The 23,707-nt window shown below is 42.7% G+C and overlaps 1 protein-coding gene across 1 annotated transcript in view; it reads right to left on the reverse strand.

Moving 5' to 3' along the window:
- The window catches only part of NOS2 (nitric oxide synthase 2), a 29,198-nt gene that overhangs the window by 3,874 nt on the left and 1,617 nt on the right, over positions 1-23,707 (reverse strand). The window contains exons 3-24 of the mRNA XM_064729421.1: positions 13,343-13,531; positions 11,960-12,137; positions 11,221-11,317; positions 10,516-10,638; positions 10,277-10,425; positions 8,686-8,848; positions 8,200-8,291; positions 7,683-7,824; positions 7,151-7,290; positions 6,427-6,601; positions 5,994-6,095; positions 5,217-5,411; positions 4,787-4,869; positions 4,351-4,495; positions 4,015-4,119; positions 3,796-3,845; positions 3,534-3,708; positions 2,957-3,089; positions 2,491-2,569; positions 1,873-2,051; positions 1,093-1,256; positions 104-314 (exon numbers count right to left, since the gene is read on the reverse strand). Of these exons, the coding sequence (XP_064585491.1) occupies positions 104-314; positions 1,093-1,256; positions 1,873-2,051; positions 2,491-2,569; positions 2,957-3,089; positions 3,534-3,708; positions 3,796-3,845; positions 4,015-4,119; positions 4,351-4,495; positions 4,787-4,869; positions 5,217-5,411; positions 5,994-6,095; positions 6,427-6,601; positions 7,151-7,290; positions 7,683-7,824; positions 8,200-8,291; positions 8,686-8,848; positions 10,277-10,425; positions 10,516-10,638; positions 11,221-11,317; positions 11,960-12,066 (2,809 nt within the window). The 5' untranslated portion in view covers positions 12,067-12,137; positions 13,343-13,531. The remainder of the gene's footprint in view (positions 1-103; positions 315-1,092; positions 1,257-1,872; positions 2,052-2,490; positions 2,570-2,956; positions 3,090-3,533; positions 3,709-3,795; positions 3,846-4,014; positions 4,120-4,350; positions 4,496-4,786; positions 4,870-5,216; positions 5,412-5,993; positions 6,096-6,426; positions 6,602-7,150; positions 7,291-7,682; positions 7,825-8,199; positions 8,292-8,685; positions 8,849-10,276; positions 10,426-10,515; positions 10,639-11,220; positions 11,318-11,959; positions 12,138-13,342; positions 13,532-23,707) is intronic.

Raw genomic sequence — 23,707 nt, forward strand, 5'->3', positions numbered from 1 at the left:
AGATATGCTTCATGCTGTATGGCAGACAGGTTTTTTCCCCTGAACCACAATGTAGTCTAAATACCATTTAATTAAGAGAGAGATGAAAACAACAGTTCATTACCTCTTGTCCTGTAGTTTACAACTGCAACTGTCAGATGAATCTCTCTGGCTGTCATGTCGCAGGAGGAGCTGACAGAATAGTACCTGGGCTTCAGAAGTGGCAGCTGAGTCAGCAGGAAAGCTGTGGTGACCTCAGCAGAAGGGAACTCCTCCAGGACCTCCAGGATGTTTGGGCTGTTGTAAAACTTCCATTTATTGTATTCCTCTGTGCTCTACAAGCCAAAGGGCATCACCACAACATTACCAGGTCATGCTGAGTTCAGGAGAGCAGGGGTATTTGAAACGTCACTTATAAATAAGATTCCTGCTTTGAAGTCAATTAAATATTCAGGTAAATCAACACAGAGTTCTCAAAACTTTGCCAGGACCAATACTGGGGTTTCCTAAAATAATTTACTTTTGAACATGGAAGTTCAGAACTCCACTACAATGTTCTCAGACACCTGCTCTCTCAGTGAGGATGCAGAAACTGGAGTAGAATTCATTTCTCAGCTCCCTGTCATGGCACATCCATGAAATTGTGTAGTCCCAGGTCCTGAGCCCTCCCGACTCTCCCTGAACCTGGTAGGAGGAGCCAGCACTCACCACACCTGTGAGTCACGACTTAAAGCCACATCCCTGTGACTCTCAGGGCAGCAAATTCTCTGACAAAAACATCTACCAGTTCCCCTGCAGCTCCTCCACATGCAAGGTGTAAGGTAAGATCTCCAGGGGTGTCTCATCAGAAACCACCGTGAGGCAAGAGAACCAGGCAGGCAAGTGACCCACCCAGAACCACACAGGAAACACCCGATGCTGGCTCCCACACCCAAGCTGAGCCTCACACCCCTCCTTCTCTCGCTGTGGCTGGCTTTCTAAGACCACAGAATATCTAACAGAGGCATAAAAATCCATCGCTACAAAAATTCTTGAGCTTCTGCTACAGAGTCAAAGGGCATCAGAGGGCCCAGTGGACAGTAGTGCAAACAAAACTCCAGCCCTAAGGCTCACCTGACACAGCACCTCCAGCCTCTGCTTGTCTCCTTCTGCTGTCACCAGCTGGGAAAGTTTTTTTAGCAGTTGTTGGGAGGGTGGAGTAGTGATATCAAGCAAGTATGTCAAAGCCTCGGGTAGTGTGCAGGCTGGAATCTTTTTGTGACTTGCCCAGTACCCACCTGGAAATGAGGGAAAGAAAAGGACTTAGCAACACCTGTGGTATTTGACTGCTGTAGAGCTTTGCAAAACTCACTGTCCTTCAAAATACCCCTTCAGGTGAGGGTGCAGCAGGTCCAGACCACAGGGCCCTTCTGAAAGAGGTTATTGTGAGGTTTTCAATGTTTTGTAAGGGGAGGATCTGACACAGAAAACTTCATGACAACAAGACACCACTTGGAAACGCACATTTTTCATTTGGGGAAACCATCCTTCTGTGTTCCAGAATCCTATGATTGTTCCTACTAATATGGGAAAGATGCGCAGGACATATATGTCTATTTTAGGACTTTTACATGTAGCAATAAGCAAACTGCTGATTAATTTAATTGCAGTCAATGGCCAATTCAGCAACTGAATTACAGTGTCACCTCGGGTACCTCTGCAAACCCTGGCGAAGTCATGGATTTTCCAGAAAGGGCAAAATCAGAACCAAGAATAACTAAAAAGCAGCCACAAATCCTATTGAAACTTGAGAAAAAGATCACAGAATCAAATTCAGTCAGCAAAAATTCTTAGGAATTTTAAAGGAATCTGTCCAACATCCTCTGTTGTTTTGTCTAAAGAGACTCAACTCACCATCAATGCAGGTTTCAAGCCTGATGGTCTGACCAGCTGGAGGGGCATCCTTGACACGGGCAATGATGCCATGGACTAATTCTGCCTGGTTGCCTGGGAAAATCCCAATGTGCTCCCCAGGAAGGTAGTGCACTTCGTGGTTAGTCTCACAGTGAAGTTTAACCAGAATGGTGACACGACTGCATAGCAAAGAAAGAGAGATGAGACAGATCTTGGTTACATTGACAGGATTTCCCTTGGGTTGCACAGGAAAGGAAGAAATCTGCAGTGGCTCTTGGCAAGGGCTCCCTTGTGTTCATTATCAAATACCAGACCAGCTTAGGGCTTCACAGAGACTTAAACAAATCAGAGTCCAGGCATGTGAAGTACCTGTATCCAAACAAACTGGGTGCTGTAGTTCTGCCTGTCTGTCCAGTACAGAATAAACATGCCTGGAATCAGCCAGTGGAAGGGCTGTCCCACTGCAGACTGCTCACATGCTTCTACTAAGGACAGTACAAAAATCCAATATCTTTTGTAATAACTGCAGGGAGAAGATGTTTATAACCAGGCACTTCAGATGTTTAAGATTTTAGTAAAATGTAGTATTGCAATATTCAAAAGAATGAGATGGCATACCTGGACTTCGAACTTTGAAGATTCTGCCTGAATTTCAGCTTCATGGGAATTACATCCTTGGCATGAATGTTTGCAAGAGCTGGTGAGAAAATAAGATATGACTCTTGGTAACCTTGTGATTATGTTTGTTTAAAATGCCTTCAAATAATATGCAGAGGAGAACTGAACCATGCTTGCCCTAGAAGGTGACCAACCACCTTCAGTTATGTGTGCCCCATTCCCTGACTAAAAGCAGTTCATCTCAGCTTTTGTTCCTCTGGGGCTGTACAAATGTGTGATAGTTCCAGTGTTACTGTGCTGGAAAAGATAACTTACACAATGTAAACCGGTGTCTTTTTAAATCTGACCAGGTACTTCATTATATGCATTCTAGCATCCAGCAGGGCCAAGAGCACTTCTGAGAAACCTTCCCAGTGAGCCCCTCTGAAGCAGCAAAGGCACAGGGAGGGGAGGGTGGGAGCAATACCTTTAGCCAGGTCCATGGGCTGGGAGTCATGCACTACTCTGTAACTGGCAGGGTCCCAGCTTTCCTCAGAGGTGTAGATCTCAGGCAACTGAATACTGTGTCTCCCACGGATGTTAAAAATGTCACAGGCAGCCTAGATAAAAAACCCACAAAAATAAAGGCTATCCACAGTAAAAAAACTATTCTTAGCATTGTCATAATCCTAATAAGGAGCTATCAGTTTCACAGATTGCTGGTTTTTAGTGCCTCTGGTATGTGGGTTCAGTGAGTTCAGTAAGGTTGCACTTCTATAACAGTATAGCCAAAAAGGATCTACTTTAAAATATGTTTGATGCCAAATTTGTTCATACTGAGCATTCCATTATCCAAAAGGGTTCACACAATTTTGTGTGGATATTAAAAATAATAAAAAAAGGGACCCCGTTCCCTCTCCTTGTTAGGTGAGCAGTAGAGAAGAGGGGAGTTCCAAATTCAGATCTAAATTCAGATGTTTGGTTTCCTTCATTTTCTCTCATTTTTATGGGAACTGAAGTGAATGGATGAGTGGGTAGAATGTGAGCTGTATTTCTATATTCACCTTGAAAGCACTGACTGCCCAGCTGCGGAATGCCTCTTCTTGCCCATTGAGCTCATCCCCTTCACCCACTGCAGTGAGCTGGGAAGCCCCGAGCTGGGCCAGTTTTTGGTCAATGGTGTGAGCAAAGGCACAGAACTCTGGGTACATGCTGGACCCCAGACCAAACACAGCATACCTGCAGGAGATGAAAAGAAGATTGCTGTGGTCTGTGGAGTGCGAAAGGACTCAATCACATGCAAACCAAACAACAAGGTATTTTTACCTAATTTTATTTCTCAGCAGTTTCAGTCTGAGCAAGGAGTCTTTCAAGGCCTGCAGAAAAATACATAAAATACTTAAGGTTAGAAAAATACTCTGATTTAAGACAGAATACTTTGATCTGAAACCTGATCCATATCTTACTGAAGGACATGAGATAAATGAAAGGCTTGTCTTTGGCCTTTGAGCTGAGTCTCATACACACTTCTGAGGTGAACATTACCTTTCCGTTACCTGGAGAATCTCCATTTCCAAAAGTGCTAGTAACCACTAAAAGAAGTGTTTCGTTTTCCAGGTCACAAATATTGTACTCATCCATGCACAGGATCTAGAAGGAATAAAGCTCATGAGACATCGCTAGCAGACATAAGAACTAGCCTTAGATATCTCAGATGACCGCTGACCAAACTCACACAGCATTATGCTAAATGAATACAAAATCAAAGTTCTAGTCCATCTTGTATTTACTGAACATTCCAAACACAGGATTGGAGAATGGAAAAGCCTGCAGAAGCCAAACTCCTGTCTCCAGGAGGTGTGTCTGGTTTGTACTGCTCACCTTGGTGCTGAAGGCACAGCTGAACAGGCTGCACAGGTGGCTGGCGAGGGTCTCCGACTTGCCCGTCTCTGTCGCGTAGATGACGGTGACCTTGGCCCTGGTGGCCACCGCCCCTCGCATGAGCGAGGATGCAAAGAGCACAGCCCTGGGGAAGAACAATCGCACACAACTTTTCATGGAGCTACACTAATTCAGGTTGATTCACAAACAAGCTAGGAAAGACTGAGCTGGAGTATGGCTTTTCTTTGGAAGATCGTTCAGAAGCTGAGCAAGAACCTTAGACAGGAATGTTACCTCAGGGTGGACAGGTAAGGCTATGATTCAAACCACTCAAGTGGTCCTTACTATAAAAATGTTTTTTAAAGAAGTAGAGCACAAACATTACAAGAATAGAATAGTTGGGCAAAGCACGAAGAATCTTATTTGAACAGCTTACTTTGCCAAGATGCTAAACTTTATTTCTTTTTTCCTTGGCCTCCGGGTCTCATCATGCCACACATGTGTTTTCCATGCATCCACCTTTAAAGAAAAAGAAGTCATGCTTTAGGGAAGGAATGCAAAATGGTAAATAAACAATTTGTGTATCGTTAAGGGGCCAGATCAAATAGAACCTGTATATACAATCCACTGAGTAAAAATATGGTATCAGTCTCTATTGCATTAAACTGCATTTTACTTAAAGCCAGAGAATTCAACAGAACTAACAGCACCTCCCATGTAAAACAGCTCCTGTCTGCTACTTCTGAATCTGTCTAGTGACCTTTCATGAACCAGGGCTTGGCACCCAGACTCCCTCACGTCCCATATCACATCTGCACTGCTGAGGCTGTCTGCTAGGGTCGGTTTTTCTTTTTGATGATGTGTACCTGGTAGTAATAGAAGGGAGTGAGGACATAGTTCAACATCTCTTGGTGGAAGACGGGGGTTATGCTGCCTGACATGGGAGGCACAATCCACACCCAGTCGGCCGGGCAGCCGCCCCGCGCGCGGTACTCGCTCTGCATGTACCTCAGGAAGGACTCGGAGGCAGAGTGGTGATCCATGATGGTCACGTTCTGTTTCTAGAACAATGGCACAAAGGAAAACGTGCATTAAAAACCCTATTCTGCCCTTCTACCCGGGGTAGCTAAAGTAATCTTCTTGCTTTGGTCAATATTTCAAGGACTTTACTCAGAGTAAAGGGAGTATTTATGGGAAATAAATACTGTCAGCAGTTACTCTAAAGATACAGATTGAGGCGCGGGCCTTTGATTAAGAACTCTTAGATCTTTTCTTTAACATCAGCATTTTACCTCTGCAGCACTGGGAGTGCATATTGCAAAGCCTCTGACTCACTTTTACCCACATTTCATATTGTCATGATACGTTAAACTTGAATTAAAAATAAAATATATTAATCCAATGGCTTTACCTAGGTTTTGAAACATAGATAAATGCGTTAAAAGGATGGAAAATCTTTCCCTTAACTTTCTTTGCTTCTTTCTCTTCTGCCTTTACCTGTGAGGAAATATGGATTCCTCCACTTTCTCGTGTGAAAATCAAGAATAACTCTATTGGAATCAAAATGCCATCTCCACTGAGTGAGAGGAAGGGGGGACAGTGAGTGCTCAGTGTCTGTCCAGATCCCACACTCAGTGACTTACCTGGAAGCTGTGAAGCACAGCCACATTGATCTCTACAACAGCTCGGTCCTTCCATAATGATGACAGTTTGTTTGTTTCCAGTCCCATTCTCCTTCCTACCTCCTACATGTAATAGAGAGACAAAAGGGAAAAGCAAATTTACTATATGGAACTGAGACCCCATGATTTCTCAACCTCATCAGCTTTGTATCAAGAAAAAGTTGTGCAGAAGAAGAAGGGGAAAGAGTCAGTCTCATGCTGGGGAAAGCGATGGCAGCAGAAACCTGAGATTAAAGGTAAACTGGAATTTTGGAGTTCTGGTTCTTGAGGATGTTCCAGCCTCACAAAGCAGGAAGTGGTTGTCTCCCACCCCAGTGAACACTGGTAGTGTCTCTTTTCCAAAACTTCCTGCCCCTTCCCTCCCTGCAGGCAGCCCAGCTCCCTGCAGAGTCACCTTCAGGACGTTGTAGCGCTGCGCGTCGCAGAAGTCGCGCACGCCGATCTCGGTGCCCATGTACCAGCCGTTGAAAGGGCAGGCGGTGAACTCCAGCCCTCCCGCCTCCAGCAGCATGCTGGCCACCGCAGGCAGCGCGTACCACCTCAGCTCCAGATCCTTAAACCACTCGTACCTGCCCAACAAGCAGCTGGAGTTATTTGTGTGTCTTTTTCTCGAAAACCAGAAAAGCCCAGGAAGATAAATAGTACCAGTTCGAGGAGGAACCCCTGGGCCAGGGTCTGCTGAAACTCACTGCAGTTTTTATTGCAGTATTTGGGAATCACCTACTACAGCAACTGCAGAACCATATTACAGAGTTCTGCAGCCTGCAGGCCAGTCCCAAAACAAACAGGAAGAAAAAAGCAATGAGAGAAAGGCAATAAACTCTGTTATGAGTGCAGTGTTACATGTGTATTACACTAGCATAAGAAATTAGGATTTTTCAAATTCTGAATATAATTGAAATGTAGATTGGGAGAAAAGTTTTCCAACAAAATGGTCATTTGCTTCCTTAATTTAAATCTCATTTCATTGTTCTAACAGGCATTTTATCTTTCAGGATGATTTACCATCGTTTCATCCTGACAAAGAACTCATAAAACAACTGCCACAGGCACAGCCCAATAACCTGCCAAGGTGAGGCAGAGGCAAAAATGCAATTATCTAAATCCTGTGTGCTTACTTTGGATGCTCCATTGGCACTTGGAGGACAATTTCTGGAGGTAATTCAAATATTTCTGGGTCTTGGCCATTTGCTTGGAGAACAAGTGGAAGTACATCAAAGCGGCCATATTTCGGCTTCCACCCAAGCTCGATGCACAACTGCAAATGCAGAAAGCACATTTTGTGTTCTTTTCAGGTTTCCCCTCCAGATCTGAAGACAAAATAATTTTAACCCTCTGAAAACTGCTGAAGTAAATTCTAAGTGAAAAAGGTTCTCTTTGCCATTCAAATAATGTTGAGCCATGCTGATGAAGTGCTGGTTGTGTGCCTGCTTGTGTCCCCTGACAATATTAGCTCACCCTGTTCTGAGATGGAGGGCAGCACTTGTGTATCAGAACTGTAGGGAATTGTTGTTCCAGCCTGCACCTGGAACTTGTGGGGCAGAACATCCCATTCACTCCTCACCTCCCACCACTCTGCATAAAGGTGTGAGGAGGGAGGCGGGTTAGCCAAGACGGGAAGCAGCTGTGGTGGTGAGCTTGGAGCTGTACCTGAGTGAACTCCACAGTGGCAGGGTCCCCCAGGACAGAGCCATCTGGCATGGGGTAGCCAGCGTAGCGGATCAGCTGGCTGTTCCACACGCGGAAATCGTGCTGCCCGTCCGTCCGCGGCGGGAACACCGTGATGGCCGACCTGCCCGCGACACACAAACACATCCTCACTCTCCACACAGAAACTGGGACCAGCAGAAAATGTTCTGCATTTCTAAAATGAACATCAGTAGAAATAAAATAATTTGTCCTCTTTACCCACTTCCCCAAATCTTCATCTCTTTTCCCAAGGAATTGCAAAAGATTTTGTAATATCAGCCATGAAAGTTATAAATTTTCAAGATGGTTGATGGAACACATGAGAGGAAAATGTAAGTACCAGGAAAATTAAGAGCAGAAACAAGTTGTCAAAATTGTTTAGATAAACTATTTCATGGTTTTTGATGCCAGTTCTGGATATGATTTTTGTTGTTTAAATTAAAATTGTTGTTGTTTAAAATTAAAATTAGAGACCTACCTTATATTGCCATTGTTTGTGGCATACTGAATATGATGACAAATATGCTCAAACATTTCCTTGGCTGTTTTACAGTCCCGTGCATCAAACACCTGTGTGTTTCCAACAGAAATGTAAAGAAGACTAATTTTGAAACAGTTATGCAAAGTTGTTATTTTTCCTATGCACTTAAGGAATGGAAAGACTGTGGCTCCACCAGCAAAGGTTCATTTTTTTAGTTCTTATATGCATAATTTTCACCCATAACAATCCACCAAGAACCTAACATGTACCAGGTTCCATGACACACCTGGTTCCCACACTCACACTGCTACACATTTTCATTCAGCCAAGCAGCAGAGAACTACAAAGAAACCAATCTCCTGATATGGACAGGAGGGAGTCCTGCTCAATTGAAACAGTGACATGTTCTAGCAAGGGCAAGGCCATTCTTCTGAGTCACAGAGGACTATCTGGCTGCAGCTCAGGTGTAGATCCACAGCTCACCTGCAGGTTGGACCACTGGATTCTCCCGATGCACCTGGGTGCATTCCTCCAGGCCTGCTTGGCAGCAAAGGTCAGCTCATCCTTGGTCAGGTGGTAGGTTCCTGTTCTTTCTATCTCCTTGGTCACTGCTTCCAGCCGGCCCAGCTGTTCTTTGATTTTTGGCCTTTTGAACAGGAAACAGCCATGAAAAGAAACAATGAAAATTTCATTCAAAGTGCAGACATTATATTTTGGCTTCACAATTTAAAACTTGTCCTTATGGAGTGCAAGGACAAAGCTTATTGGCCCCATAAAGAAACTAACATACTAGAAATTTTAGTAGTGGTACAATCCTTTCACCACCCAATACATGCACGGATTGGCCACAAGCTATTCTGTGTAAGTTTTTGGTTTAAATTTGGATTTTCTAGACAAATTTGAAAAAAATCACAAGGAAATAAAACCAGAAAACAGGTGAGTTTCAGGGCATATGTAGGCTGAGATCTCAAAGATCCATTGTGTTTACAAGGCCACAGCTCTTCTGAGTAAAGTAAGTAGGATTTTCATTCCTAAAGGGAAGTGCTGAGCAATTCCTTTGTCAGGGAAACCAGCTCTAAAATTCCTGAGTTTGATAACAGAGAGTGAAGTCAAAACATTAGAAAATATTTATTACAGCAGAGACAAAAATTGTTTTGTTGTCTTACAGACAGAATGAAAATAGCCTGCACTGTCTGAGAGTTTTCACATTTTCTGCAAGATGAAAGATCAAGGGCAAGCATATGAGATAGTGTAAATCAATGTGATCAAACAGGCATGAGCAGAGACACAGGGATATGCAAATGCAATAGGCTGGTGAGGACAGCCTGTGTGTAAGAAAGGGACTTTCAGAAAGATTCAGAGGGAAGAAAGATTTGAAAGGAGTTCAAAGTGTCTAAAGAAGTGGCCATTATGTGGCTGAGTCCCTCTGACAGTTTGATAATGTTTTCTAGTGGGATGAGCAAACACTGAACTGTTACTTGAAAGCTCATCATGTGGAATGTCACTGCAAGCCCTTGGACATCAACCAGCTGTTCCAGCATTTCCTGCAACAAGATGCCTCTGCACCATGGCCGTGTTTGTGAAAACACAAACCCCTCTCGGGATGCTCACTGAGCCTATGCCGACAGCACAGAGCAAGGCTGAGAAGCAACACTGGCCTTCCAATCTTTGCCTAAAGCCTTGGGGGGAACACAGAGAAAAGATACTTGGAACAGCACAAACAAAAGGCATTATCCACACTGAGACTGATCTGAGTGCAGCTAATCCCAAGAAAACAGAAGATAATGCTGGCAGAGATCCTCAATGTACTGGAATGTAGCATACTCCAAAGGGATGGAGCTGAGCAGTGCATGGTCCAGAGTCCTTCTCTGTGTTCCCAAGATCTGGGATTGACAGATGGAGCACATGAAGTGCAATGACAGTTTTATCTGGCATTTTTAACAGTCCTTATGTATTTTTGAATGCATGCTATGTAATAGGACAGTTACCAAGAGCTGTGAAGAAACCAAACGCCCCTGGAGGCTCACAGAGAGGCAGGTAGAGGATTTTATACCCAAAAATCAAGTTGACTTACTCTTTAAATGAACTGTAATATTGCTTGAGGAAGTCTCTTGCCTGAGGTAAAAGATCCTCTGGTGGAACTGGCCCATCTCTGGTACCTCTCACCAGGCCCTTTGGGGTCATGAGTGACCCTTGGCAGGCTTTGGTTTGGCAATTGATAACCTGAAAAACAATCAAATGTCAAAAAACAATATTGCACTCTGCGTATTTTAAAATTTATGAAAGCTCCCTGTTCATATTTCCGTATTTTACCTCTTTTGCAGTCAGGTGTAGTGTGTCAAGAAAGCTGGATCCATTTTCCAAGTTTCTTACTCTTACATGTCTTGGACATCCTGATATTTGATTTGAAACTTTGATGTCATTTGGAGGGAGATTCTGGGCAGAGAACAGATAAAAATGCATACTGTCTTCAGACCTATTGAATACCTTTCAGTTTCATTTTAGATTTAATGTTAACATCAAAATATTTCAGTTTATATTGAAGAAACTAGATATAAATGTGATCTGCTTGAACGTGATTATTTGACTACAAAACTACTGAGCTAATCTACAGTTTGATATGAAATGAGGGAAAAAAGTATTTTTGTAGTAATCAAACAGGGTCTGCCATTGCAAGTACCTTTATAATTTCAGTAAGTCCTCTGAGTATCTTTGAGCATTATAGTCACAGTCTCAGGAAAACAACGAACCAAGTTTAGAGACAGGACAGGTTTGTTACCAAAGGCTTGCAAAGGTATATAAAGGAATCAGGCATCCCAGTCCCTGTGGGGTCACGTCTTCCTTCGAGTCTTATCAATGCTCTGTTTTTGCAGGAAAGAGCTTTCACCCAAAGATGTCCCAGCAGTCCCAACCTCCTGCAACCACAGTCAGACCTCTCAGGAGAGCGTGGAGCAGTTGAGAGCAGCAAGCACCACTCATGTGAACTGTTACCATCAAACAATGATGCTGGGAACAGACCTCTCCTCCCTCGCTGGGCTTTGCTGAAGTTATGACAGGCAGCCTCTCCATCTGCTTCTTGCTGGGATTCTGCAATTTGGCATCATCCTTTTCTGAGCTTCAATAAAGACAAAGAAAAGTCAGCACAAGGCAGCGTTCTTTATGTCAGGCTTTGTTTCAGCATTGGCAGGAGGTGCTCAGTGCTGTCTCTGAAATATGTACTGAGCCCACAGCCCAGCAGTGGCAGTGGGCAGCAATCAGCAGAAAAGCCACAGTACCCCCTTCCCAGAAAACTGTGTGGAAGGAAAGGAAGGAAGGGAGGGTATGAAACCTGAAATAAGTAACGCCCTGAAGACTGAGAAATTTAAGATGCATGTGCAACTTTTTGTATGCAAGTGTTGGGTATGAACTGCATCACAGAACTACTTCACCAACTTAATTACAGTATAAATAATCACTTTGCTATTTTTGTAGCATACACAGCTCCTGAGACTTAGAATACATGAAACCATGTTAGCACACCAAATAAATTTAAGACTACTTTTGAAAGACAAAGCAAGATGATTTACATCCTCAATGACTGTTTGACACAAGTGTTTAATGTTCATTACCAAGTTACATCATCCAGAGACCCACAGTTCTTTGGTTAATATCAGTATTTTGGAAACACATTACAGGTTTCTCCAGGACCCAAACCACTTAATATCTTCCCTTTTCAAATCAAAGATAAACTGTGAAACCATTAAAACCAGGATCTTACCCATGGATCTTCCTATTTTTCTCCACGTTGTTGTTGATATCCTTCTCCCTGGGGTACTGGCTCCTGGCAGCACGAGATTTGAACACAAACTGCCACGGGCACAGCATTTCGTATGGGTTTTTTTGGTGGTTTTACTTCACTGTGCTGAAACCTTGTTTTGTGTGATGTGGGAACACTTCTAAGGACAAAGAAAAACCAACAAGGTCAGTTTTTACCCAAGAGGGCAACTCCCTTTAGCATCTTTCAGAAACTCGCTGGCCTAACTGATCTGATCTAACATCCTGTGTTTAAAATGAAAATTGCTCGATTCTTAGGATAGTGATCCTAAAACTAACACATTGCCAGTGTAATGTGCAGCCATGTACTAATCTAAAACACTGGCAAGAGAACTTCAGATGACCCCCAGTCGTGTAAAGCAGCAAATATTGGTGTCAGAGCAGACCACAAGCTTAGCAAAGGGATGCGAAGTGTTGCTGTGTTCTTCACACATTAATGAAAAAATCTTGCTCATATATGAACCTAACCATTTTGCAGTGTATTCACCTGCCAAACAGGATTCTGAGAGGCTGAAGTCTGTAGTGTCTAAGATCTGTAGCACTTATTTCAATGTAACACATAGCATTTACATAAGGGTGTACAAAGTTTATGCTATTCATTCTAACATATATTTTCTGCTCATTTCTGAACATAAGATGGATTTTGTGCTAGGGAAGGTGTGACAGAAGAGAAAGATCATGCTGGTAAATTGCAGGGTTAGAGGGAATTAGCCCCAGCATATGAATCTGGTTCATAACAGAAATCAAAACCTGCTGCTTCCAAGAAGTTACAGACAAAGGGAGAAAATAACATTGTCACATATTCCTTTTGTAAATTATGTCTTATTTTGATATTTATATTACTTTTACAGTAAAAGTTAAACTTATGCTGGACAGCAGAAGATACTGTCTGCTATAAAGTCACACAAGAAGAGAAATCCATCCAACAGTGTGCAGAAACTGCAAGGTGTTAGGATTGTTTGCTATGCCAGGTGAGAGAAATAATGTGTAATAAGAATTTCTCTGTGGTTACAAAATAGGAAAAAAAAATCTACATTATTTTTCTGTAATAAAAAATGTAGTGAGGTGCCAATTTTGTAAAGTACAGGGGGAAAAGAGAGAAGAAATGGAGAGGGGGAAGAAAATAAAGAAACAAACAAAGAAGGAAAGAAAGAAAAAAAGGGAAAAAGGGGGAACCTCAAACAAACATACAGGGAGAAAAAGGAGGAGAAGGAAGAAAAGGAGGATAAGGAGGGAAAAGATGAAAAATAATAACAGGAAAAAAGAAAGATAATAGCAAAAAGAAAAAAACAAGAAGAAAAAACATAAAGAAAGAGAGCAGACTCACATTTCCCTTCACTGGCACTCAGAGCAAGAAGCTGCTTTGTGTCCAGCCTCGTGGGGTGCTGTGGGTTGCACTGTCAGGGTTACCAGTTACATGCACAAACCTTTAAATCAGCAGAAAGGAGGGACAAAGTTTTCAGAGCAGCTGGACAGCTTGGAACTGGAGCAGGAGACCGAGTCTGACACTTTGCTCCTAACAGAGGAAAAAAGATACAGTTTGCCATATAATTACTGCCTGTGAGAGGCAGCAAATGAATGACAGAACAACACCTGGACATGGTGGTGCTTACCGTGCTTTGGGAGAGCTGTCCCAGCCCTGCCAGGAGAGACTCCTCCCTCTCTCAGAGCTCCTTGCCTTCCAGCTCTCAGGCTCTGCATCCCTCCCAGGAGGCAAAAGCATTTTATAGTGCAGAGCATCTATGCAAAATAGCTCTGAGCAAGGCTGGACACGGACAGTGCAATTGGGGATTCCCCTGATTCCAGTCCTGTCCATTGGAGAAGTGCAGGGTGTGTGCTGCTGTGTGAGCAGCGTTACACAACCCGCGTGAGGAGGGAGGCAGCTCAGCATCCCTCCTTCCCTCCGGCAGGGGCTCCTGGAAAGGGCAGGGCATCACACCAAACACTGCTTGCAGCCTTGCACACAGCGTTCCAATTAAAAGAAATAAATGCTGAAGGGCTTCTCACAGCTTTTATCACTGTGTGGTCAGTGTCCAGGCACCCTCCTGTACACCACACATGGCTGTAGGAAGAGAGTGAGCAACTTCTAGAGAAATGTTACAGAGCTGTAGAGCTTTCCAGTACAGGCCAGGAAAGCATTTAACCACGTGCTTATAACTAAGGACAGGGATTTTAAGTTTCACCCACACATACTTCCTTACTTTTTATCAAGTTTTAAAGGATCTTTCTCAATAGAGTATTTGTAGAATTTCTTGCTCTCCAGAGCTCCCTGTTCTGCCTGTGAGATTTTTCCCTTGGTGCCTTTCCAAAGTATTGGAAATACTGGAAGGAAACTGCAAGTTCCTGAAGTACAAACCATCCCACCATGCAGTGTGTGGGAACACCAGAGGGACAGCTGGATGAGGAAGATGGGATTGCTGAGCTGATTTTCAGTCCCAAACAACACGCAGACACGCACCTTTTAGAGAAGCAGGCTTCTCCCTGCAGTCTGGAAGGCAGAACCCCCTCGGGACAGGGCTGGCAGGCACCTGCAGCCCAGAGTCGGCTGCCAGATACTGCCCCAACAAGGATTTTGACCTGCCTTAATTATTTCTGATATTATCTACGGCTCTTCTAAGGAAACTGTTTACAAATTAAAGATGACTAATAAATCTGCTGAATAATGCAAATCAAATGAGGTACATTGATAACTAGGGAAAGATTTACAGTTGCTGACCAAAGATCTACAGAAATGAGGCATAAGGCAGCCAGAGAAATGAGGAAATGTGTGTTCTTTTCTCATCTGTCACTCTTTTACTGGGCAAGCTTGGGCAAGGTGTTTTCTTCTCTCTGTGTCTAGCTTGTCTATTTGAAAATGAATATTAGATGATTGTGTAAAGCATTTCTAGAGGCAAAACAAGTGCTATGCACACGTGTTCATGCACGAGATCCCCTGAATGCATCCCATCCAGGATTGCTAGAGATGAACCTCCTGATAAACAGACCTGAGTTTTCTGAGCATTCATCTGCTTGGCTTTATCAAGCCTGTGCTGCTTAGCATCCACTGCTCATGAATTTCCACAGTTGGATTTTTCTTTAATGTGGTGACTTTCTTCTCACCAGAATTAGCAGGTGAATCCCTTTGTTTAAAATATTCCAGTCATCAGGCAGATGTAATCAGCAGGCAAAAACGATGTGTGAGAACTGTGCCACTCAATGCCATGCCAGAAAATTCTGCATTTACATTCTTCTTTTGCATTTGCTACTTTGTAACAGGGTTTAAAAATTCTCTTTTCATCCTTTCTCTTCTTATTAACCTCTTTCTTCTATAGAACATGGGGAATGTTAATGTCTAGTACTGGAAGAAAGAACATATCTTAGAAGTTTATTTTAATTCAGTGGATTCTAAGCTTTTAGTATTCACCCTCCTTATTTCCCTGTGCTTGGAACTGCTGAAATCTAGGAAAGGTCATGTAGGGATTGGATATGAAAAATCAGATTTGGGATAACCAGAGGAGGAGAAACATCTTTCCTTAGGATAATTGTTAAAAGGATTGGCTCAGGTACAGCCATTCAGGGAACTGCTTAATCACTGCAGTTGCTCAAATGGGACCTGATTTTTTACTCACTTGAAATCAATAATAAAACTCCTTCTGTATAGTAAGAACAACAGAGAACCATTCAATCCTCAGGTGGATCAGAGATTAACCAAACAAGCTCACTGGGCACTCTTTCTACAAATATTCTACAGGGCTTGGAAGGGTTTTCCTTTAGAAAAGCAATTCTGCCCATTTGAACAGACACTTCTTCCTCTGCCATATCAGAGTGCAAAAACTGGTTGCTTTGCTTGCATTAACTTTGATGAAAGAGCTGCCCTTTCAGAGCTGACTTTGACCTATTCAATGCTGTCATCTTGACTTAAATTTTGTTTTCTTTCTGAGTGTCTGATGGTTTGCAGCTTCAACAATCAGCTCTCTGCAATCTCCTTCCAAGTGAGTCACATTCTGTGTCTGATATTATAATATACATCCTATCTGCAAGATTCTGCATGAGCTCAAGCAGGCATATTCCTGAAAACATTTACAAATCAGGCTCTGGTTGTATGGTTGCTCCTCTGAGATCAGAGCATTTTGAGTCTTCAAAGAACCAGGACACTGAGGCAAAGTTGATGACAAGGAGGGCTGATCTTCCCAACTTCATGGAAAGCCAGGGAGATGTTCAACTGTCCCAGCTTTTCACAGGTTATCAGTGAACTCCTTCTACCTCTCTTTCCCTGACTAATGTAACTATTGCCTAAGATGTCTCTTGCAGCAATGCTGCGTGTGACAGCACAATAAATACAGTACTGCAACCCCAGTAAACACTCAGATTTGTTAGAACTATTCTCACATCTGGTGGTTTCTGACAAAGATACAGTTAATTACAATAATAACTATTGCTGTTCCCAAATATCTCCTCTCATTGACTACTGTAAGTCATCTTCTTTTACACTGATTTGGTTTTTCATGCCCCAAAAAAATTTGTTTGGTTTGAATCTTCCCCCAAACTTTGCAATGGCAACTCTGGTTTTTGTTTGTTTGTTTGTTTGTTTGTGTTCTGATTGCTGACTATTCCTTTAAGGACTTTAAGATATTCACCATTAACTGTAGCCCCTTCTTCATTGGCTTCTTTATTATTTCAAAATGTTCCTGATAAAGTGGGGACAATAACTCTACCAAAAGCAGAATAAAAGATCCAGGCCTTGACACTTGAAAATATGCAAATAAAAGAAGGATCCCAGACCAGTCTGGACTATTTTTCAGTTTCTGCAAATTTAAGGTATGTTTAAAGCACCAGTTTAGTGTGGAAAGTGCAATGTTTTGTTTACCATGTCCTGCTCTCCAGTGGAAGATTGACTGTCAGATGATGGCAGGGCAGGGTGGAAAATTTCTCAGTCTGACCATCTGAGGGCGAAAACGAAAGTTAAGGAGAGTGCAAAATTTGCAGAGATGTGTCAGTAAACCCATCCCTTCCTGTCTGCTCGCTGTCAGTTAGGCCAAAGTCAGACATGCAGAAAGAACAGAATTCCCTCATCAGTCACCTCTCCAAAACTCCCAGGGAGGAGGAAGTGAGGGAGGACCAAAGGCAGTCAATAGCCAGACTTTGTTGTGCCTGGCTGCACGTTGGCTCGGGCAGAAGTGATTGCTGACACTCCTGACTCACCCCTGAGATCCTCAGCCACAGCTGCAGCAGCAAAGACAAAATTACAGCACAAAATGAGCAAAAGCAATTAACGGTTGACTGGGCCTAAACCTTGGTGTCCTGCATGTGGCTGTCACAAGCTGGGCTCTGTGTCCTGCACTCCCGGACATCATTTCACTGCACTGAGATGTCCCTGTGGGGAGCATAAGGAAAAGCTGGCATGTGGATCTGGAAAAAGTATAGAACAATGTTTGGTATTTCTGCTCCTGCAATCCATGCTTTTCACAGCAGAACAGGAAAAAAAATTACTGTGTGCAAAAAGAGTTTTATGATTTAAAAATAACAGCGAACTACAAAGCTGCAAATGTCTTCTTTAGCAAAATTATGGTCTGAAGAAGAAACTCCAATTTCAGTCACAGAGCACTGGCTGAGGCCAGCAGAATCTCTAACCAAGGACAAGTAACAGAAGAGATTTAAATACTGGTTTTGGAAAAACAACCCATACATTTCTGGGCCAAAATGAAGAACAGAATATTGAAATATAGAAGTAATTTGAGTCCTGAATCTAAAAACTTTGGTGTTTTACTCCAGAACACACAGCACTGTTGGAACAACTTCAGTAAAATGTATGTGCTTCTGTTTATTGGTGACCTCTGAGTCTCTTTTTCTTACACCTGCCTTTATCTACTCAGTTGTTTCTGCACATTCAGGTGTCACACTTTGGACAGTGTACCTTAGTGTACACAAAACCAAAGCATGCTGACCTGCTTTCCATGTTTCCTGCATGGAGACAGGGGTTTTCTCAGGTAATTTTATGGCTCTGCTTTATCTATAAACACTGTTTTACTACCTTAGTTTTTTTTAAGGACTTCTTGCTAAGCACTACAGTTGGGCCAGTCTTGCCTATGCCTGCACGACTTTCAGTGTCTGCATGAGTTACGTCACATTTTCAAAACTTTCCATGAGAGTGAAATTGCTTCCCCTCCGCTGTTCCTGACAGGGAAGTGGTGCCAGAGGGTGTGAGCTTACAGCTCCTTCTCCAGCAACTATCTACCTTCGCCTACTGAAAAAGACAATTTCCATGGCACATTCTTCAGAGTATTTTTAGTCAGTTTTCATTGACTTGGAGCTGCAAGTCCAGCTCAATTGGTTCTCATCTTCCCACCCCTGCAAAGCGCCTGGCTCCATCTCCTCAGTGACCTGAAAGCCACTGGAAGGCTGCTCCTCTTCTCCTGGCTGAACAAGCCCTGCTCCTCCAGCCTCTCCTCGTGAGGCAGCACCGTGTCCCAGCCCCAAACACCTCCACTGAACTCACTCTGTGCACTGGAGGCCCAAAGCGGACTCAGCAGCTCACCAGTGAAGGATGCAGATACTCCAATGGTGCTGCTTTTCCTTCTCTCCTTTTATAGGAATTCCAGGCTAGGAACCATTTAGCTTGGTTTTCATTCAGTGAACAAACATGCTGCTGACTGAGACAACTCATTGTTGGCCACAGTGACAGGCAAGATGGTCTTTGAAGCTACATTTGGAATGGGGGACACCACTTGGGAGCTTGAAAAGTCACTTACTGAAAATATAAAAAAGAGATGTGGAGGAATATGTGTTGACAAGGTCAAGTTCTAGAAAGTGATGGCTTTATGGAGTGGGTTAAGTCACAGGGGTTAATCTACAATAAACTGTCCTAGTACACACATCAAAGGATTGTTATAGATTAATTAGCAGTTGCTATTATTAGCCATAACAATTTTTGTCTTAATTTCTGAACGGATAAGATGCAAAACAATTACTTCATTCAGTCTAAATGTTTCACCCAACTCTTGCAGTGAGGGGTATTGGGACCACAGCCTCCAAAGCAAGAGGAGCTGATGTAGAATGTGTATATTATTTACAGGACAGAAATAGCACCTTTTTTGGTCAAAACCATGTTCTTGCATCAGCTTGTTTTTATGATGATTACTTTTGATTTAGTCATCTGAAACCTGGCAGAAGGGAAAATAAAGGGGAATTTTCTGTGACTTACAACACAGTCCATTAGGCTTGGGCAGCTCAAGAGACCTCTCTGACCAGTACAAGCTGAACATCACCATGACATTTCCTTCTTTCTTCTCGTGTACCAGCTTCGAAGACTTAATTGCAATCTGAGAATTCTCCCAAAGAACACACCTCTCCTTTTCCTAGTGGTGTTTTTGAGGACCAATAGTTTCTGTTCTTCCATGAAGTGTCAAAGTCCTTGTTCACCGTAACATCTCTGATCCCGATTTTCTCCCATGCTTTTGCTTTTGAAGTGCCATTTGTTTTTAATGGAAGAACAAAGCTGCATGTGTGAAAGACAGATGACTGCGATGACTGCACATTCAGAAGAGAGAAATGCTCGCAGTTAATGTCTTGATTTGGTAGAATGACCATTGCAGAAAAGGTGACTTCTCAAGTCTCTGCCACCTTTTGAAAAGGATGTGAGAAATGAGGGCTTGTGCATGGTTTTGGTAGGGTCTTGTAATAAGTTCTTACCCAGCTGGACGATAATTCTGCAGGAGACACATCACCCCATCCCTGACTAACCAGCAAGTTGAGTGCACCATGGAGAAGGAAGGACCCAGGCCACTGGTGAGAGAAACAAATGAGCAGGGTATAAACCACTGCCCATCAAACCTTCAGCTCATTTTTAAACAGACTGCTGGATTTAACAGTGATAAAGTTGAAAACAAGAAAAAGGGAAGGCAGTTCTTCAGCACTAAAGGCAGCAGCAGAATTTTAATAGAGCATATAAGCATAGGAAAAGAAAGCAACTAATTACTGGACAAAAAACTTCAGAATTCTTTCTACCTTCCCCTCACATAAAGTGATGCCTTTGGGCCCAGATTCCAAGCTGATTTATGGAGAATATATTTGCCTTCAGCATCACACCCACCTCTTGAACTTGTCCACCCAGGTAACTGCAGACACTGTGTTTTGTAAAACTGAATAAACAAAACTGTTTCACTTTTAATTCTGGTAACCATGATTGAACACAGGCCACTCTGAGTATTCCAGGGAGTGCAAGATGTTTTAAGATGGTGAACACTACTGAAGCCATGGAGGGTACATGGCAGCCTTTGCCTTTGATTCCAGTGGCTGCAGCTCAGAACCCAAGAAGAGCATGGAAAGTAAACATCCTGATAAGCAATATCCAGACTGCCTCTGTTAGTGCAGACCAAGACAGAATCTGATAGAGAAGGAAGGCAGGATTGGTGTCTCCCATTTAACAGACAGTCCCTATGAATTCCAGAGGTTCTTACAAGTGTTCCAGAGTTCTGTGGAGCAAAACTACATCATTATGAGCTGTGATTTCTTTCAGATACTTATACTATTGAAAACACTTTTAATGTAGTAAATAAATAAGGCCCTCCCTATATAGTGCAATAAAGTGAGCAGATTATAGGTTCAGTACTGTACCCAATCTATTCCTTTCAAAGCCTCATTGTTACATCAAAGGGTTTGTGGCTCTGTTCCTCTCTCAACCAGACATGGATTGCATTCAAGTTACTTTTTATGCTAAATACCACTCATATTGTGTATATTCTTTGTATAATTACCAGCTATAGAATCTGCACCTTTGCTTATGAGGATAATGAAGTTAGAGGGCAGGGACTGGCTCTCCATCTCAAATTTCATGACAAACCCTGGATGCCTTTTCACTGCATTTAATCAATTAGAAATAACCAGATCTGGCATAGTGTCACTGTGACATCCTGCAGGCTCTATTCTGTCAGTTGGGAGCAGGATTTGGAGATCTCAGTATTTTTAAACCATGTTTCTGAAACAGTTGTAAAATGATCATTACCATGTCAGTACCTCCCACCTCAGAGCCATGCCAGTGGAGAATAAGCAATTTCCTGCTATTTGTCCCCTGAGTCCCAACCTGCCTGAGAGCTGCTGTGTGCCTTTTAAAGGTCTCCTGAGCTAAGCACCTCAAAGGCAATCTGAGAATTACTTTTGAAATCTTGGCCAGAAAGCTGCAATGTACTCTGTGAGATACTTCCAGCTAGGAAAAGGACAAACTCAACAGAGCTCTTGGGGGAGAGAAAGTTCCAAGGCTCAACAGGTGTCTGCATTCTGTACTGTAAACTGTGGTTTAACACACCATTTCTGTGACCTCTAAAAATGGGAGGGAAAAACAGAAAATAAAAGAGAAAGCAGCCCTTGCAGTTGCAGTTGTGGAAACCAAAATACTCTATTTTTAAGCATGAAAAGTCACTCCCCAGATTGATTCAGTATAAGGAAGGTGGCTCCAAAATATACAACCTTTGCCTCTGCCCACCATCATGACACAATATTTTCCAGACTAAGTTCTCTTTGACATTTGTTTTCAGTTTTCCTTGTTCCTTGTTTCACACTAGTTGAGACACAGACCACTTTCTGTAAATGAAATGACTGCTAAGAAATTGAAGCAAGACTGAGAAAATCCCAGATCTTGTGTGATTTTATTTAATGCAGAATGTAAGTCAACCTCATCAGCCACAAGAATTTATTGTCAATTTTGCATCTCTCAAAATCCATTCTGTAGAAGGGGAGAATATTAATCAAAACACCAGCAGTTTTAAACTCCTCTCAACAAGAATGAATACCAGAGACGGTGCAAAATATAAGGTGTAACACTAAAAAGATATTAAGTGCAGTGATTTTTAAACAGATGATGCTGAACCTCAGCAGAAGGAAGCCCAAAGGTAATGAGGCCACTCAGTGTGAAGTTGTGCAGCTGCAGCTGAAAGAAAATATTTTATATGTGGTAGTGATATAGCCTCAAGCTGTGCCAGGGGAGGTTCAGGTTGGACAGCAGAAGGAGTTTCTTCACAGAAAGGGCTGTCAAGCATTGGCAGGGGCTGGTTTGGGGAGTTTGGAGTGCCCATCCCTGGAGGTGTCCAAGGAAGGGCTGGATGTGCTCTGGGCTGGGCACAAGGTGGGGATTGGGCACAGCTTGGACTCCATGGGCTGGGAAGACTTTTGCCTGAATGATTCTGGAAGCACCCAAACCAAGCTGGCTCAGAAGCTGCTGATTAAATAAACAAAAATCAAATGAATCCTTTTCAGAATGGATTCATGCAGAATATGAAGGCAGATTCTTCTGGGGGAAAAGTCACCCAGGTTGATAGCTACAGAAGGGGTAAGTTCAGTGTCCACAGGTGAGGGCAGCAAACAGCAGTCCCAGAACTTTCCTCCTCAGACCCTACAAGTGCAGTGAGCAATGCCAGGGACCTCTCCCCAGTGATAAACACAAACACTGTTAAGATCTAAGGTGCAAGTGACAGATGCCTCCCTCTGCTTCTAAACTTTTAAAAACCTATTTTAAAATATCAAACACAATTATGAGGAAAACAGAAAATAGTCCTCAAAGAACAGGGTTTTTTTAAAGTTAATGTGTCTGCCCTGCTTAATCACAAGCTGAAAGGAGTACTTGATGACTGGTGTATACTTCAGTTAACACTATTTCATAAAACTTGGCCTGACAGAAGTATAAGATAAATTAATCAAATAATACAAAAGTTGAAAGATGCACCAGCTGGCTCGTGCTCCAGCAGAGGCAGATCAGCTCTGAGCAGCAGGCAATGCTGCAGCAAAGGGACAGACCAAGTGGGCAGTGCAGGTCTGTGTCCAGCAGTGCTGTGGGTCAGGGACCTGCTTTAGACTGCTCTGGCCAAGACACTGCTCACCCCAAACCATCTCTGTCTTTGGGGTGACACTGAGGGACATGACACTGAGGAGCATAAAGCTCTAACGACTCATTCTTACAGTTTAAGGTCAGGGACTCTCACAATGAATAGATATTATGATATTGAGTATTAGGACTCAAAGATCTGTTGCCTGTTCAGTTTGCAGCTTATCAAAACTTTATATGAAGGCACAATTTATAATGCCACGTTAAAAGCTTTTACAAATAAGAAACTTTCCTCTAAAAAAGATAGAATATTATTTGTCTCTCCCAGAAACAGCGTGCATTCCTCTTCTTTACAGCATCACAGTAAAGATTACTTCCTTATGACATTTGAAAATGCGCCAAACACCACGGAGGAGAGATTTTTGTTTAGCATCAAGTCCTCATGCTCAAGTGTCCCTAAACAAAAAGCAATGCCTGTGACATAACCCACCACGTGAGGAAGTTTACAAAGTGCTAAAGAATGATTTAAAGAATATTTCATTACTGACAAATGGTGCTAAGCAAGGCCTGGCCTGGGTTGTAAATATTCTATTCAGTACCCACCGGGCTCAAATGACTTTGGTGGTGAGTGTGAATGGAAATCAGTAACACTTCTGACACAAGAATGTGATCAGAAGTGTATTTGTCTCTGGCCACATAAAGGGTGGAATGCTATCCTGGATATTACATAAACCAGGAATTTACAATCTCATCCGTACCAAAACTTGAAATGAATAAATGAATTACAAAAATAAATAAAAGGGAAAGATTTGCACTACACAGGAAGCTTCTGCATGAGGCTCCAAGGCTGGTCATAACCAAAGTGGTCTTTACCATTTCTCTGTGGACTTAAACACTCAA

Source organism: Zonotrichia leucophrys, chromosome 19 (assembly GCF_028769735.1).
Source record: "Zonotrichia leucophrys gambelii isolate GWCS_2022_RI chromosome 19, RI_Zleu_2.0, whole genome shotgun sequence".
NCBI classification, from domain to species: Eukaryota; Metazoa; Chordata; class Aves; order Passeriformes; family Passerellidae; genus Zonotrichia; species Zonotrichia leucophrys.